The sequence below is a fragment of the Mus caroli genome, unplaced genomic scaffold (genome assembly GCF_978045245.1).
Source record: "Mus caroli unplaced genomic scaffold, Mus_caroli_1 scaffold_13, whole genome shotgun sequence".
In the NCBI taxonomy this organism is placed as follows: Eukaryota; Metazoa; Chordata; class Mammalia; order Rodentia; family Muridae; genus Mus; species Mus caroli.
In genome coordinates, this window is record NW_028227268.1 from 35,302,011 (window position 1) to 35,317,811 (window position 15,801).

At 40.1% G+C, this 15,801-nt stretch overlaps 1 protein-coding gene across 5 annotated transcripts in view; it reads right to left on the bottom strand.

The window, feature by feature from the left end:
- The window catches only part of Trim37 (tripartite motif containing 37), a 155,284-nt gene that overhangs the window by 72,310 nt on the left and 67,173 nt on the right, over nt 1-15,801 (bottom strand). For all 5 annotated transcript variants that reach the window (XM_085829701.1, XM_085829700.1, XM_085829703.1 and 2 more), the window contains 4 exons: nt 9,794-10,102; nt 5,437-5,559; nt 4,543-4,732; nt 1,502-1,620 (listed from right to left, as the gene is read on the bottom strand). In XM_085829701.1, coding sequence (XP_085685827.1) covers nt 1,502-1,620; nt 4,543-4,732; nt 5,437-5,559; nt 9,794-10,102 — 741 coding nt within the window. The remainder of the gene's footprint in view (nt 1-1,501; nt 1,621-4,542; nt 4,733-5,436; nt 5,560-9,793; nt 10,103-15,801) is intronic.

The following is a 15,801-nucleotide window of genomic DNA, read 5'->3' on the forward strand; positions in this document are numbered from 1 at the left end:
ACTCCTTCCATTGGGTATTGTTCCCCCTTCTTGTGTTTCATGTGTTTTGCAAATTGTATCTTGGGTATTCTGAGCTTCTGGACTATCCACTTATCAGTGAGTGCATATCATGTGTGTTCTACTTCTAAGTCTTAAATTACTTGTTTGTAAAATCAGAAATAAAAGAAGTTAATGACTATAAAGAATAATTTTGAGAATAACATAGCAAGAACTTAGTAAATATCAACTTTTTTGATGATATACTTTTAGTTCCTCTATCAGAACACTTATCACACAATATTATCAAAGGCTATTTACCAGTGTCTTCAATATCTAATCTCTACTTTTTAAATGGTTCTTCCCGCCCCTCCCCTCCTACCACACATACACAACATACCTTAAAAAAGCTACAGTTTGCCTGGCGGTGGTGGCGCATACCTTTAATCCCAGCACTTGGGAGGCAGAGGCAGGCGGATTTCTGAGTTCGAGGCTAGCCTGGACTACAGAGTGAGTTCCAGGACAGCCAGGGCTACACAGAGAAACCCTGTCTCAAAAAAAAAAAAAAAAAAAAAAAGTGCTCTAGTTTGTTTTATTAGTTAGTACCTGTAGCCCACTATGCAAATGTGTCTCAAGGACTATTACCCTGGTCAGACTATTACACTGACCAGGACAGCCACAAGTATATGCTAGCATCTCTGTGTGTTAAAAACAAGAATTCGTCAATGACTGAAATTCAAATGAAGTGGAAAGTAATACTGGGGGAAATCAAAATATTTTTGAAAGTTGTTCTTTTTTTGCTAACCTATAAAAGATATAAGATTGTTTTAAATAATGTGTATTGCTAAAATAACCAGATATTTTATTTGGTATCTTAGAAGAAATGTTAAAAATTATAGCTGAGGCTCATTTGCAGAGGTGAAGCAGGTTGTTTTAGGGGATGCTAAACAGTTGAGCCAAGGAATTCTTCCATAAGAGCAAAGGAATGCTAAAGAAATGACTCCAGTTAAGAGTGAGTACAACAATTAGAGAAGAACTAAATTCAGTTCCCAGCACCTACAGCAGGCACATCAGCCTACAGGTAACTCCAGCCCTAGTGAGAGCTAACGCTGTTGGCCTCCTTGGGAACTTACTAGCACACACATATACATACATATGAAAAAAAAAAAGCAATTTATAGACATTAATCAAAATGGACCTCAAAGGTAGTAGGTAGTGCACAACTTTAATCCTAGTACTCAGGAGGCAGAGGCAGAGGCAGAGGCAGAGATCTCTGTGAGTTCTGGGACAGCCACAGCTACACAGAGAAACCCTGTCTCTAAAATTAAAACAAAAACCAAACAAACAAAAACCTGACCTCAAACAAAGGGTTAACAATATTCTAATTAGCTGGTTTTTTTGTTTGGAGGAGTAAGGTTTTGTTTTACACATATGTGTCTATTATGAATCCCCACCTACTGCTATAGCCTCTGAGAACGCAGTGTCTCCTGCTCGCTGGTCCTGACCGGCCTTGTTCAATGCTCACCTTCCTCAGGGGCAGCTGAGGCTCCTTCAGGGAGCGTGGGCTGTACCTCCCCAGCTTCAGAATGACTTTCCAAATCTGCCATCTGCATTCCTTCCAGACGACCTCCCTTTGCATTAGTCCTCAAAGAGGGAAAAACAACAAGCTATTTTCAAATGTTAATAGTGACATAATAATTTTCTTTTTTTCCTAAAGCTGAGCCTTGAATCAAGCATGGAAAACTTACTTGTGTTTAATTCTAAATTTGCCTTTTTAAAAATTTTACTGAAGATTCAGAATAAAAGATTTTGATATAAATTCCCAAACCCTGTTTATGACAATGTGTAATAGTTTTATAAAATGTTAACAGTAGGCGACAAAGAGAAGGTGTGTAGGATCTCTTTGCTATTTTTTTAACATGTTATTTTTTTTTCATTTATTTTATGTATGTCATTACACTGCCACTCTCTTCAAATACACCAGAAGAGGGCATCTGATCCCATTACAGATGGTTGTGAGCCACCATGTGGTTGCTGGGAACTGAACTCAGGACCTCTGGAAGAGCAGCCAGTGCTCTTAACCGCTGAGCCATCTCTCCAGTCCCTCTGCTTTTTTTTTTTTTTTTTTTTTTTTTTTTGGTTTTTCGAGACAGGGTTTCTCTGTATAGCCCTGGCTGTCCTGGAACTCACTTTGTAGACCAGGCTGGCCTCGAACTCAGAAATCCGCCTGCCTCTGCCTCCCAAGTGCTGGGATTAAAGGCGTGCGCCACCACCGCCCGGCCCCTCTGCTATTTCTTAAAATGGCTTGTTAATCAGTAATTATCAATTAAAATAAATATAAACACAAATTCACACTACTACTGAAAGAGTAAGAGAAACATTAGAAATCAAGGGACACAGCAGGTAAAGACAGTCATGGTTGCTTATTTAATATGCATACCTTCATGGAAGACACAGCACACAGGAGGATCCTAAGGGCAGGGATGCAAATGAGGAGGAGGACACTTTCCCTTGCTGTGTTTCCCATTTTCACTGGGAACTACTTTATTTAATTTGCTATTTAATTGTTTTTGCCTCACTGCTCCAAAGCAGCAGGGAGAAAGAAAAAACACAGCTAGAGAGCATCCAGATGAACCAGGCTGACATCTTCTTCCTAACTGGCTCACCATGGTGGTTTGAATGAGGATGGTCCCTCATAGGAGCCTATGTTTGAATGCTTGGTCCCCAGTTAGTGGAACTGTTTGGTGAAAATTAGAAGGAAGTGTGGTCTTATTGGAGGTTCAAAAGCTCACCCCAGACCCAGCTGGGCTCTTTGTCTGTCTGTCTCTTTCACCTGCTGCTTGAGGACAGATGTGATCTCTCAGCTACTACTCCAGCACCAGGCCTATCTGTTTCCTGACATGGTCCTCATGGACTAACTAACTCTCTAGAACTGTAAGGAAGCCTCCAATTAAATTCCTTCTTTGATAAGACTTGCCTTGGTCATGGTGTCTCTTGACAACAATAGAACAGTAATTAAGACACTCACCTTTTACTTTAATGCCCTTTTTTTTTCTTTTTGGGAAAGCAATGAATTTCATAAAGCGATTTACAGGAGCATGGGTGAGGGATTGTTTGTAAGAGCAAGATCATCTGGGTGGTATGAAAGAACTTTAGACTTCTATATAATATTTTATACCTCCCCCACCCAAAGTATATGTAAAATCTTTATGACTAAATGATATAAATACCTCTATAATAAATTTAAAAAAGAAAGAAAGGAAGGAAGCTAAGGGCAGGAAACATGCTGGGTTTAAGAGCATTAGCTATCGTCCAAACCCAGATTTGATTCCTAATGCAACTCTAGTCCTGAGAATCCAATACTTGGGCACCAGACATAAATAGGAAGGAAGGAAGGAAGGAAGGAAGCTAGTTGTAGCTTTAACTTGAAAGAAATGTATGTATCAGGCGAGGTGATAGGGATGATCCATTTCCTGACTTTCTCTCCTCTACCCCAGTTCTAGGGATTGAACCATGGCAATGACCATGTTAAGATATGTTCTACCACTGAGCTCTACCTTCAGGCAATTTTCAAAATTTCATTTTAAGCCAGGATCTTGCTTAGGTTGCCCATGCAGGCCCAACTTTCAACCATCTGGCCTTTAATCTCCTCTGTAGCTGGGATGCAAGGGCTCACCAGTATGCCAAACTCTCTCATGGTTTTCTCTTCCACTGTTGAACCCTGAGTAAAAATAAAATGAAACCCCCATCTATCCTTCTGGATTTGGTAATGAGATAGATTTAAGGATGTTGGTTTTTCTATAAAGATCTTTTCAAAGTCTCCATGGAGAACATTTCCATTATTTAAATTAGAAACATATTTAATGTTTATGTGACAGATCAACAGATGAATACTGATGGCCTAGCCAACACACCATAGACAATAATTCTTTAACTCCTTTCTTGGATTGGCTGTAAATTTAATTCATGTGGATGGGTTTTGAATAAAGATAAGGGTGCCAATCATCATTATCCTTTCTGGAGATTCCAAGTTGCATTTTAGAGGATGATTTCAAAAGACAGAAAAAGAGTGAGATAAAAGCAGTATTTAAAAAACAAACAAACAAACAGCCTGGGCGACATGAGACTCAAGTTTCAAAACAAACAAACAAACAAACAAAATAGCAATAATAAATAAGATTAATGAAAGTACTTTATTCCACACAAATATGTGACCCACAGCACATGACACAGCACAGATGGTTAGGAAAGATGCAAGCAGACTAAACCACGGACAAGAGCAAAGCTGAAGTGCACACATCTCACAAACAAAGTATGCTCAGGCGTCCTTGGTGTCAGTGAAAGAGAGCTCTAAGCTAGCTGGGGATGCTCACTTCTGTAATACAGAACTCAGGAAGCTGAGGCAGGAGGACTGCTGTCATTCTGGGTCAGGGGATGTTAGAGAGAGGAGAGAGAATAGGAGACAATGCCATAAATTTTTTTAAAAATAAACTTACAGCACACCATAGAAATAGTTCATTATGATTTAGACTTGAAATTCCAAACAATAAAAAGAATATTATTTACCCCAAGGTGACCATTTTCCTTCTTTTCTCAACAGTAGGTAAACCATTGAAAACTGCAACCACCACAGCGTCAGAATCCAAGGCTTTGCACTGTCGGTCTTCACTTTTGGGCAGAAGATCCCCAATGATGCCGTGTGTCAGAGCCCGGGGGGAACTGTGTCTGCTCCCAGACTGAGAGCTTCCCGAGGAGCCTTCAGGAAAGAAGAAAGAAGACAGTAAACATGAACGTTCCCTTAGTTTAGAAAATTTCTTACTGTATCTATTTTTTGTAAAATGTAAATGAGTAGTTTTGTCTGCATGTATGAAGGTGCACCATGTGTGTCAGGTGTCAATAGAGGCCAGAAGAAGGCATCAGATCCCCTAAAAGTGGAGTTACGGATGCTTGTGAGTCACCATGGGGAGTTGGCAATCAAACCCAGGTCCTCTGCATGACTGAAACAATGCTCTAAGTCAGGAGCTACCTCTCCAGCCTACTATATGAGCATTTTTAACTAAGTAAAATCTTCAAACAAAATTAAAAATATACCCCAACCGTTTTGACTAGCTACTTAAAAATTAACAAGTCCAGAATACAGAGTTGAAAATACTGCTCTGATTTGAGATCAGATACTAGAGCCTGAGGTGCATGTCAGCCACCCCAGAACTTGGGAGGCTGAGACAGGAGGATCAAGAGTAAAACCTTCTCACATACAGACAAATATATGATAAAAAAATCAAAGTAAAATCTTTTCTTAAAAGTCAAAAATCAAACAAAAGAACAAACTCTAAAGAGTAAACAATAAAGGTCACACACACCCCAAGTCCAACCGTAAATCAGCTTCAAGGTTAAAGCAATGTCACATCAATTCCCAAGCATGGGTCCAATAAAATTAGACTATAAATTCCTCAGCTTTACCTTCAGCCAGAGCCTGACAGTCTCCCTTTGAACGGCTATTTTCTCCAGAGTCCACAGCTCTTCGGAGTGACAGACTGCCTGCTATGGCCCGAGTTGACTTGGGGGAATTCTTCTTATTTGTGGCTGAAAAATATTTAGGAAAAATATATTCATATTTCTGAATATGGTAAAATGTCACAAAACTCATTATACAGCGAAAGAAAGGTCTAATCTTTACCATACACGGATATTTTTCTGTCTACAATGTTCAAAACAACAGGGCACTCTGTGACCCTGACAGCTTATTTACTACTCTACGACAAAAATAATTCTGTTTTGTTGCTTCTGAAACAGAGTCTTAATAAGATTAACTATGACCTTGTCTTTAAAAAGTTGTATCAATTAAGACGATGAAGTGTAAACAAAAATACAAACCCTCCTATCCAGTGGTTCTCAACCTTATGTTGTCATGACCCCCAACCATGAAATTATTTTATTACAACTTCACATATGTAATTTTGCTACTGTTATGTATTGTAATGTAAATACCCAGAGGTTGAGAACAGCTGTTCTAATTTAAACAACTGGAAATTGTGCTTGATTGGATCAAAGTATAATCAATGTTGAATTTGAAACAAATACAGACTGGCTCTGAATTCAGTTTCCTGCTTCAGCCTCTTGAGTGCTAGGCTTAAAGCTATGATGTTGTTCATCTTCTCATCTACTTATTATTTATTATATTAGTAATTTCTTGAGTATGCCTGCAAATGTGATTAGTTCTTGTTGTTACCATCTTGTCCTGTATCTCCTCTCTGCCCCCACCCTAGTTATTTTAAACTGTATATTTTATTGTCATTACTACTTTAAATCACAATTTTTTATCTGGTCACAAATATTTTGAAGTATTATAATTATAATTTGTGCATGTGGACAGGTATCTGACAGAACTGAGAATCCAGAAGCAATCTACACATTCAGTTTGACTTCTACAAGGATGCTAAGACAATTCAATGGGTAAAAAAGGAGGGACAAGAGCAAGTGTTGCAGACAATGTGAGGAAGCTGGAGTCACATGACTGGCAGAAATACAAGTCTGCAAGGGGTTTTGAAAATTACAGTTATGACATTGGCAGTTCCTCAAAAACCTAAACATGGCTTCCATTTAGCCCAGTGAGTCCACTTCTAGGTACACACACAAAATAAACAAAATATTCATTATCTACATGGTAACTTATAATACATATTTACAGCAACATTATTGATTACAGCCAAAAAGTACTAATGAGCTATCTATATTAACAGACAGTGATAAACAGTATGCTGTACAGTTAAATAGTAAAATATTGTTTGATCAGTAAAAGGAACATATTATTAACTCATGATAAACATGTAGGAGCCTTGAAAGGATAATGGGAAATGGAGAAGAAAAAAAGAGATAAATAACCTTATTTGGTCAGGCATCATGGTATAGAAGTATAATCCCCACACTAGATGGGGAAGGAGGATCAGGAGTTTGAAGCTAGCCTGGGCTACATAGCAAAAGTCTATTCTAATATAAATGGAAATGTGACAACAAGACTCAGTCTCTGTGTTAATTAGGAAGGCTAATTTAAAAACAAACAAACAAACAAACAAACAAATAAGTGCCAGTGAGCATATGGAGAAATAGAATCTGGGTCCAGTTAAAAGTGTAGTTGTTTCAGCAAAAAGCATGGCATCCCACCCCCACCCCTCCAAAAACATTAAAGACAGAATAATCTAGCAACACTAGTATACATACTGACAATTTTAAAAAGGGGTTTGAAAAGAGGTATCTACATTTAGAGCCAAAAGATATAAACAACCCAACTGTCCAAGGGAGGAACGGATAAACAAAATGTATTCTAAACATCACAGAGCAGCAAGTTCTGCACCGTGGTATATGGATGAACCTTGGAGGTGCATGAAATAAAGAAGCCATAAAAACCCAAAGTGCCACATGCTGCAACAATTCCACTCACAAATGGTACCTAACAGAGTGACTCATAGCCCCAGAAAGCACAGCAGTAATCCCCAGGTGCCAGGAAAGAAATGGAGGACTGCTGAGAAATGATGTAGTTTAACAGAGAGAGGAAAACTCAGAGACGGACGGTGGGGAGGGATGCACATGGATACCAAAGTGATTAACGCTACTCAACTGTCGCAGACTACAGTGGGGAATTTTATTTTATGTTTGCCAAACATTTTAAACACATAGGCCTCCCCAACTAACGCCTAAAATGGCAGATTTACATTGTACATGTATTTTACTACTTAAGACTTTTTTCATAGCATATATGATTTGCGAAATGAATACACACATAGGCAGTGTCCAATTCTAAACTCTTTCTCAATCCACACAGCCCCCCAATATTCTCCTCAGTTCACATGCAACATGTTTTCTCATCTCAGATATCACTGGTATACTCTTCTATCTTTGTCAATACTTTTCAAAAACAGAGCACTGATAACACTTATTTTTAGAATGTTTTCTGAGATTTTGAAATACACTATCTAGTTTTCCACTTGTCTTAATGATTCCTTCCCATTCCCACTGACAGCCTCCCCATTCCTTTTCTTTACCAGACCTCTAAGTGTATGAGCAGTGCTTCACTGTGAAGACTTCATAAAATCAATACCACTGCTTGGCACTGATGCTGCATAACTTTAAACTCAGCACATGGGGGGAAGAGGCAGGCACATCTCTGAGTTCAAGGCTAACATGGTATACACAGGGAGTTCTAGAATAGCAAGGGTTACATAGTCTCAAAAACCTTGTCTCAAGAAAACCATTTTTAAAAAGATCACTACATTTACTATGAGATAGAGGCAACTGGATCTGTGATTTCCAGGCTAGTCTTCTCTACATAGCCAGGACTGAGGGAGTAGAGGGAGAGAGGAGAGAAAGGAGAGGGGGAGAGAGAGACTTAAACAGTATCAGAGAGTGCTGGTACTTTCATTCGGTTACAATCAGCTGTGACCACTTCCCAGTTGATATGTGTCTAATGCCTGCCTAGGACAGTTTACTAGGCAACCTAGCATGTGCCCAACAGCATATTTAAACAGAATCTCTGACTCTCTGACCTTATCTGCCCTGGCACAAATTTTTACCATACAGCCCAAACCGGCCTTAAACTCATGGTCCTCCTGCTTCCTCTTCCTGACACTAGGATCACCCATACATAACAATGCACTTGGCTTTGAATTGCTGTTTAGTAGATGACTTCACTAATCACTAAGTTGCTTAGGACAAAAAAAAAAAAAAAAAAAAAATCAAAAAAAAAAAATCTCAGTTACCACCTTTCTCAGAACTATCCAGCATTTTCAACGACAGCTGTGACAAAGAACTGAATCCTCAGTTCAAGGTCAGCCTTACAGAGCAAGTTCTAGAACAGCCAGGGCTACAAAGAGAAACCCTGTCCTGAAAAAAAATCAAAAACTGAATTCTATTAGCTACATTGTATATACTGTACGTACTGATGAAAGTATGTACTTATGCATCCAAAACAGCACTGGTTATGTCGTACTGAGAGTGAGACAGAGGAGGAACTGCGCCTGCTGCAGGCATGAGAGCGTCTATCTACCCACGACTACACTCACACAAGCTAACGTAAGGGAGCCCCTGCACTGCAGCTTTATTAGCGCTTTCTCCACAGTGCAGCTATTTCTGAACAAATAAACAGCTCAAGCTCTTTACTGAAAGCTTGAAAGAGCCTGGTTAAACACTGTTATCTCTGACTTCAACTCAGTCTGCCCTGCCTGATTCTCCATATCCACTCATGCCAGTGTTGCTTTAACCCTTCAAAGTCAATTTTACGCCAGTGAATTTGCATTTCTGTCCTGTTTATACAGAACACTGCTTCCCCCAGGCATCTGAAGGGCTCAGCTCAAATGTGCTCAAAGACTGTCTCTGCCTCTCCAAAAATTGGCATTCTTCATCTGCTCTTGTTTCATGGTGGTAGTATTCATTAATATTATGTTCACTCATTTATGTATATATTTACTGTCTGATTCTTATCACTACAATGAAGCATCCATACGGTTACCAAAGTGTCATTTAATGCCAAGAACATGTGAAAGAGAGAACTGACTCTTTAAAGCCAGTTAGTTCTCTTACCTCCAGAAGGTACCATGTGTGCACGTACAAACTGACACAAAAAATAATTTAAAAAAGAAAAATGTTGGAGCTGGAGAGAAATGGCTCAGTGGTTAAGAGCACTGACTGCTCTTCTAGAGGTCCTGAGTTCAATTCCCAGCAATCACAAGGTGGCTCACAACCATCTGTAATGGGAGCTGATGCCCAATTCTGGTGTGTCAAGGCACATGGGAGAAAATTACATTATAGGAACTTCGTCACTTACGGTTTCGTATGTAACAGCCAGCGACTGATGACTTTGCTAGAAGCTCCATTCCCAAATCCTGTAATCTACCAGAGTTTTCGGGTCCACAGGTAGCCAGAGCTGCCTGGTCAGCACAGAACAGGTTTGTCTGCATGTCTGGGGAAGCAACACTGCTGCCCTTTATATCTGACAGCGTAGTCTTCACATCAGTCTTCATACACCGGACTTCAGCCATCTGTGTTTTGAGCCTTTTCAGCATCTTTAGGTCAGAGGGCACGCGCCACATCGCTTGCTGCTTCCTTTGATCTTTATCTTTTCGAGAATATGATGCTTCAAAAAGAAAGCAAATGATAAATCATGTTCATATAAAATTTAACATTCATGACTTCATTCTTTCCCACAAATGTAACATGTGGAATGTGGTTAGGTTGCTTTACAATATCACCAAAGCCCATCATCCAGACCAGAGAGATGGCTCAGTGGGCAAGTACTCGCTGCCAAGCCTCACCACCTGAGGTCTATCCCTGGGGATCTACTATGTGGCTGAAGGAGAGAACTGAGTCTTCCAAGTTGTCTTCTGACCTCCACACGTACACCACAATACACACATGCTCATATACACACAAACATACCTACACAAATAAATGAAATTTAAAAATTAAGGTATGCACTAAATTATACTATAGAAAACACAGGTGTAACTGTCTTAATGTTATTCATATGTTACACCTTCAAGTTAGAAGTATGGGTCACAATCTCCACTTTTATCTACCTACTTCTAGAGATTGTTCTGACTTGTATTTTTTTCTTAAAAAACTTTTCTCATTTTTCTCTATATTTCTTTTTTTTTTTTTTTTTTTTTGGTTTTTCGAGACAGGGTTTCTCTGTGTAGCCCTGGCTGTCCTGGAACTCACTTTGTAGACCAGGCTGGCCTCGAACTCAGAAATCTGCCTGCCTCTGCCTCCCGAGTGCTGGGATTAAAGGCGTGCGCCACCACGCCCGGCTATATTTCTTTTTTTCTTTTTTTTTTTTTTTTTTTTGGCGGGGGAGGGGGTTCGGGGGAGCATCGAGACAAGGTATAGCCCTGGCTCTCCTAGAACTTGTTCTGGAGATCAGACTGCCCTCGAACTCATATGATCTGCCTGCTCTGCCTCCCAAGTGCTGGGATTAAAGGTGTGTACCATCACTGTTGAACTTTTTCTATATTTCTTCTGGTCATAATGTTAAGAATGAAAAAGAAAAATCTAGAAGCCAAACACTTCATCAACTCTGCTCTCCATATTTTATGTGGATATACAATGCCAAGTCACCCTCCATTTGCAGCCCTCTCCATCTCCACCCTATAGTTGAGTCTGGGATCCCTGTTGCCGCGGGGAGAGTAGATAGCCAGCAAGAGCCTGTCTAGAAGCCTGCAAACAGACTCACTGGGTGGCACTCTCACTCTCCCAAAGCTTATGATCTAAGATTACCAGATTCCTGGGTGACATCACAGATCCTCCACCTGGATAATAGCAATACCTCAACGAGATACCCTTCCTCCTCACTCACTTACTCCACATCCTTGGAGTACCAGACTTCATCCCTTGAATCCCCCTCCTCCCTCTCTCTTTGCTGCCTGGGAACCACACACAGCCTAGCTGTGCAATCCTGATGCAACCTTGCCTTTTTCTAAGGCCTACTCCCTACACAACTCTTGGGTCTAACCTCCCCGCAGACGCTCACCATGCTGCTATCTTTGAATGGCATTAACAACGCTTCTGATCAAATTCTTACCCCAAAAGACAATCTCCACAATGTGGCCTTTCAGTTCCTAATTATCTATTGTTCCAAACATGCCAGAAGGTTTTCTTCCTCTTTTTTTAAAGATTTATTCATTTTATGTATGAGTACACTATAGACACACCAGAAGAGGACGTCAGATCCCCTTACAGATGGTGGGATGCTGGGATTTGAACTCAGGACCTCTGGAAGAGCAGTCAGTGCTCTTAACTCCTGAGCCATCTCTCCAGGCCCCCAGAATGTTTTCTAAAGACCAAATCAGGAATTACTCTCTGCTCAGTATACCCACATGGCATTTTACAGCACTTAGTAAAGTACTGGCATTGCATATAAGGCTCAAAACTACCAGATTATATGTTGTCCAATGGTAGCTTTACTACTTCTATTACACCCCCCCCCCCCAATTTCTTGAAGTCAGTTACATGAGCCTCATCCAAAATACTCAAAACCATAAAGTGTGTGACTTGAGTGTTTTGAGAATTTGAAACATATTATTTAATGGTTGAGTATCCTTTAAAAAAAGGGGCGGGGGGTTATTTATTTCATTATATGAGTACACTGTAGCTGTCTTCAGACACACCAGAAGAGGGCATCAGATATCATTACTGATGGTTGTGAGCCACCATGTGGTTGCTGGGAATTGAACTCAGGACCTCTGGAAGAACAAGAAGCCAGTGCTCTTAACTGCTGAACCATCTCTCCAGCCAGAGTATCAATAATCTAAAAAATAGGAAATGCTACAAACTCAAAATTGGTTTGGGTACCATGTATCTTCTTAATCATTGTTCCGTTGTTAGGAAGAGACACCATGACCAAGGCTACTCTTTTTTTTTTTTTGGTTTTTCGAGAAAGGCTACTCTTAATAAAGAAACATTTCATTGGCCTGACTTATCTTTTCAGAGGTTCATTCCATTATCGTCACAGTGGGAAGCATGGAGGCACCCAGACAGAAATGGTGCTGGAGAAGCAGCTGATACCTGAATCCTGATCTGCTAGTGGACAGACAGATCTGGGGTTGGTTCCCTATATAGTTTTCTTGGACTTTCTCTTTTCAAAAAGACTCTTAATTTGGCTCATTTTTATAGTACATGTTGGCTCCAGTTTGTGGCTCTCTTTGAAAAACAGTGTTGAACCGGGCGTGGTGGCTCACGCCTTTAATCCCAGCACTTGGGAGGCAGAGGCAGGCGGATTTCTGAGTTCGAGGCCAACCTGGTCTACAGAGTGAGTTCCAGGACAACCAGGGCTACACAGAAAAAACATCTCGAAAAACCAAAACCAAAAACAAAAACGAAAACACCAAACAAACAAAAAAAGAAAAACAGTGTTGAAACACTTCCTTATTTTTATATCTTTAGTTTTAATTAAGCAGCATCACCTCCAGGAAAGAACTTCTATTCCAGCTATCTAGCAGGCTCTCAACCTTGGTAACCTCCCCAAGTCCCCTTCTATTACTTGTCCCATCCTTTCTGCTGGGCCCCTTATTTTAGTCATCTAGATTCAAAACTTAGGTTGCCCCAGTATTAGCTTTACATAGAAAACTAAACATTCCAAAATAGCAAATATACTGATAATACAGTTTATATCCTCTCCTATGACATTAAACACTTTCAAAAACTGGATTTTACCTATTTATTAAATCTACTTGTAGATCAAATTGTAAAACCGTCTCTCTGCGGGCACGAGGAACTGTAGCAGAGCGGGGGAGCATTGGGGAAGCGGAAAGCCACTGGTTTAAGCAAACCTTGCACGGGATGTACTTGAACCACAGGTGAAAAGTAACTGTCCTAGAACCTAGCTGCAGGTGAGTTTTTCAAAACGAGATTTGTGCTGTCACCTTCAACCCACTACAGTAGCTCAGGCTGTGTTTTCTACACAGAGGTTCTATGATTTTTTTTTTTTTACAGAAAAGTTCTGTTGCTTTGAGGTGTCACCAAAATCCGTCTACATACCTGACTAGATACAAAATCCGTCTACATAGCTGACTAGACACAAAATCCGTCTACATACCTGACTAGATACAAAATCCGTCTACATAGCTGACTAGATACAAAATCCGTCTACATAGCTGACTAGACACAAAATCCGTCTACATAGCTGACTAGACACAAAATCCGTCTACATACCTGACTAGATACAAAATCCGTCTACATAGCTGACTAGATACAAAATCCGTCTACATAGCTGACTAGACACAAAATCCGTCTACATAGCTGACTAGACACAAAATCCGTCTACATAGCTGACTAGACACAAAATCCGTCTACATAGCTGACTAGACACAAAATCCGTCTACATACCTGACTAGATACAAAATCCGTCTACATAGCTGACTAGATACAAAATCCGTCTACATAGCTGACTAGACACAAAATCCGTCTACATAGCTGACTAGACACAAAATCCGTCTACATAGCTGACTAGACACAAAATCCGTCTACATAGCTGACTAGATACAAAATCCGTCTACATAGCTGACTAGACACAAAATCCGTCTACATACCTGACTAGATACAAAATCCGTCTACATAGCTGACTAGATACAAAATCCGTCTACATACCTGACTAGACACAAAATCCGTCTACATAGCTGACTAGACACAAAATCCGTCTACATACCTGACTAGACACAAAATCCGTCTACATAGCTGACTAGACACAAAATCCGTCTACATAGCTGACTAGACACAAAATCCGTCTACATAGCTGACTAGACACAAAATCCGTCTACATAGCTGACTAGACACAAAATCCGTCTACATAGCTGACTAGACACAAAATCCGTCTACATAGCTGACTAGACACAAAATCCGTCTACATAGCTGACTAGACACAAAATCCGTCTACATAGCTGACTAGACACAAAATCCGTCTACATAGCTGACTAGACACAAAATCCGTCTACATAGCTGACTAGACACAAAATCCGTCTACATACCTGACTAGACACAAAATCCGTCTACATAGCTGACTAGACACAAAATCCGTCTACATACCTGACTAGACACAAAATCCGTCTACATACCTGACTAGACACAAAATCCGTCTACATAGCTGACTAGACACAAAATCCGTCTACATAGCTGACTAGATACAAAATCCGTCTACATAGCTGACTAGACACAAAATCCGTCTACATAGCTGACTAGATACAAAATCCGTCTACATAGCTGACTAGATACAAAATCCGTCTACATAGCTGACTAGATACAAAATCCGTCTACATACCTGACTAGATACAAAATCCGTCTACATAGCTGACTAGATACAAAATCCGTCTACATAGCTGACTAGATACAAAATCCGTCTACATAGCTGACTAGATACAAAATCCGTCTACATAGCTGACTAGATACAAAATCCGTCTACATAGCTGACTAGATACAAAATCCGTCTACATAGCTGACTAGATACAAAATCCGTCTACATAGCTGACTAGATACAAAACTAGATACAAAAGAAAGGCCGAAGAAAGGTCAGTCTGTTTTACTACATAGCAAGGATGCTGTAGAAAGCATCCCAACAAAAATGCTGCTTCTCCAGCTCTGGGAGTTGGGGGCTGGGGATGAAATCGAGGGCCGTGCACATACACTAGGCAAGCACACTGCTAGTGAACTATATCAACAGTCCTTAAAACTGGAATTTGAACTCTAGCTTTTTATGGTAAATCACTCTCTGTATAAAACAGCTTTAGCTCAGATTCAAACAGGCTAGCCTGGTCTATCCAGATCTCTGTCCTACTTCAATAATGCCTTATTCTATAACTAACGTTGGCATAAGATACTGTGGACAATTATATACAGTTTCTCAGGTTTTGATGTTCCTTTGTATGTGTGTGAGAGAGAGGGTCTCACACTCTCTACCTTTTGGTTATTCTAGAACTTAATATGTACACAGGGCTGGTTTTGAATTCACAGAGAATGGACTTTCTCTGCCTTCCAACCGCTAGGATTAAAAACTTATGCCCCAATCCTGTCTCAAGAAACCCAAAAAACAAAACAAAAACTTATGCCCCCATGCCCAGCTGTTGTTCTGTTTTTTGAAACAGGTTACAGAATATAGTCTAGACTGGACTTGAACTCCCTATGTCGCCTAGGTTACAATCAAACTCAGAGCAATCCTCATGATTCTGTCTTAACCATGCTGAGATAATACCTGTGTGCCACCAGGACAATGATGTGCACTTTTCATTTATGGGCATTTAAGCAAACTTTCTATGTTCAAATTAGATATATTTCCACAAATTAGATATA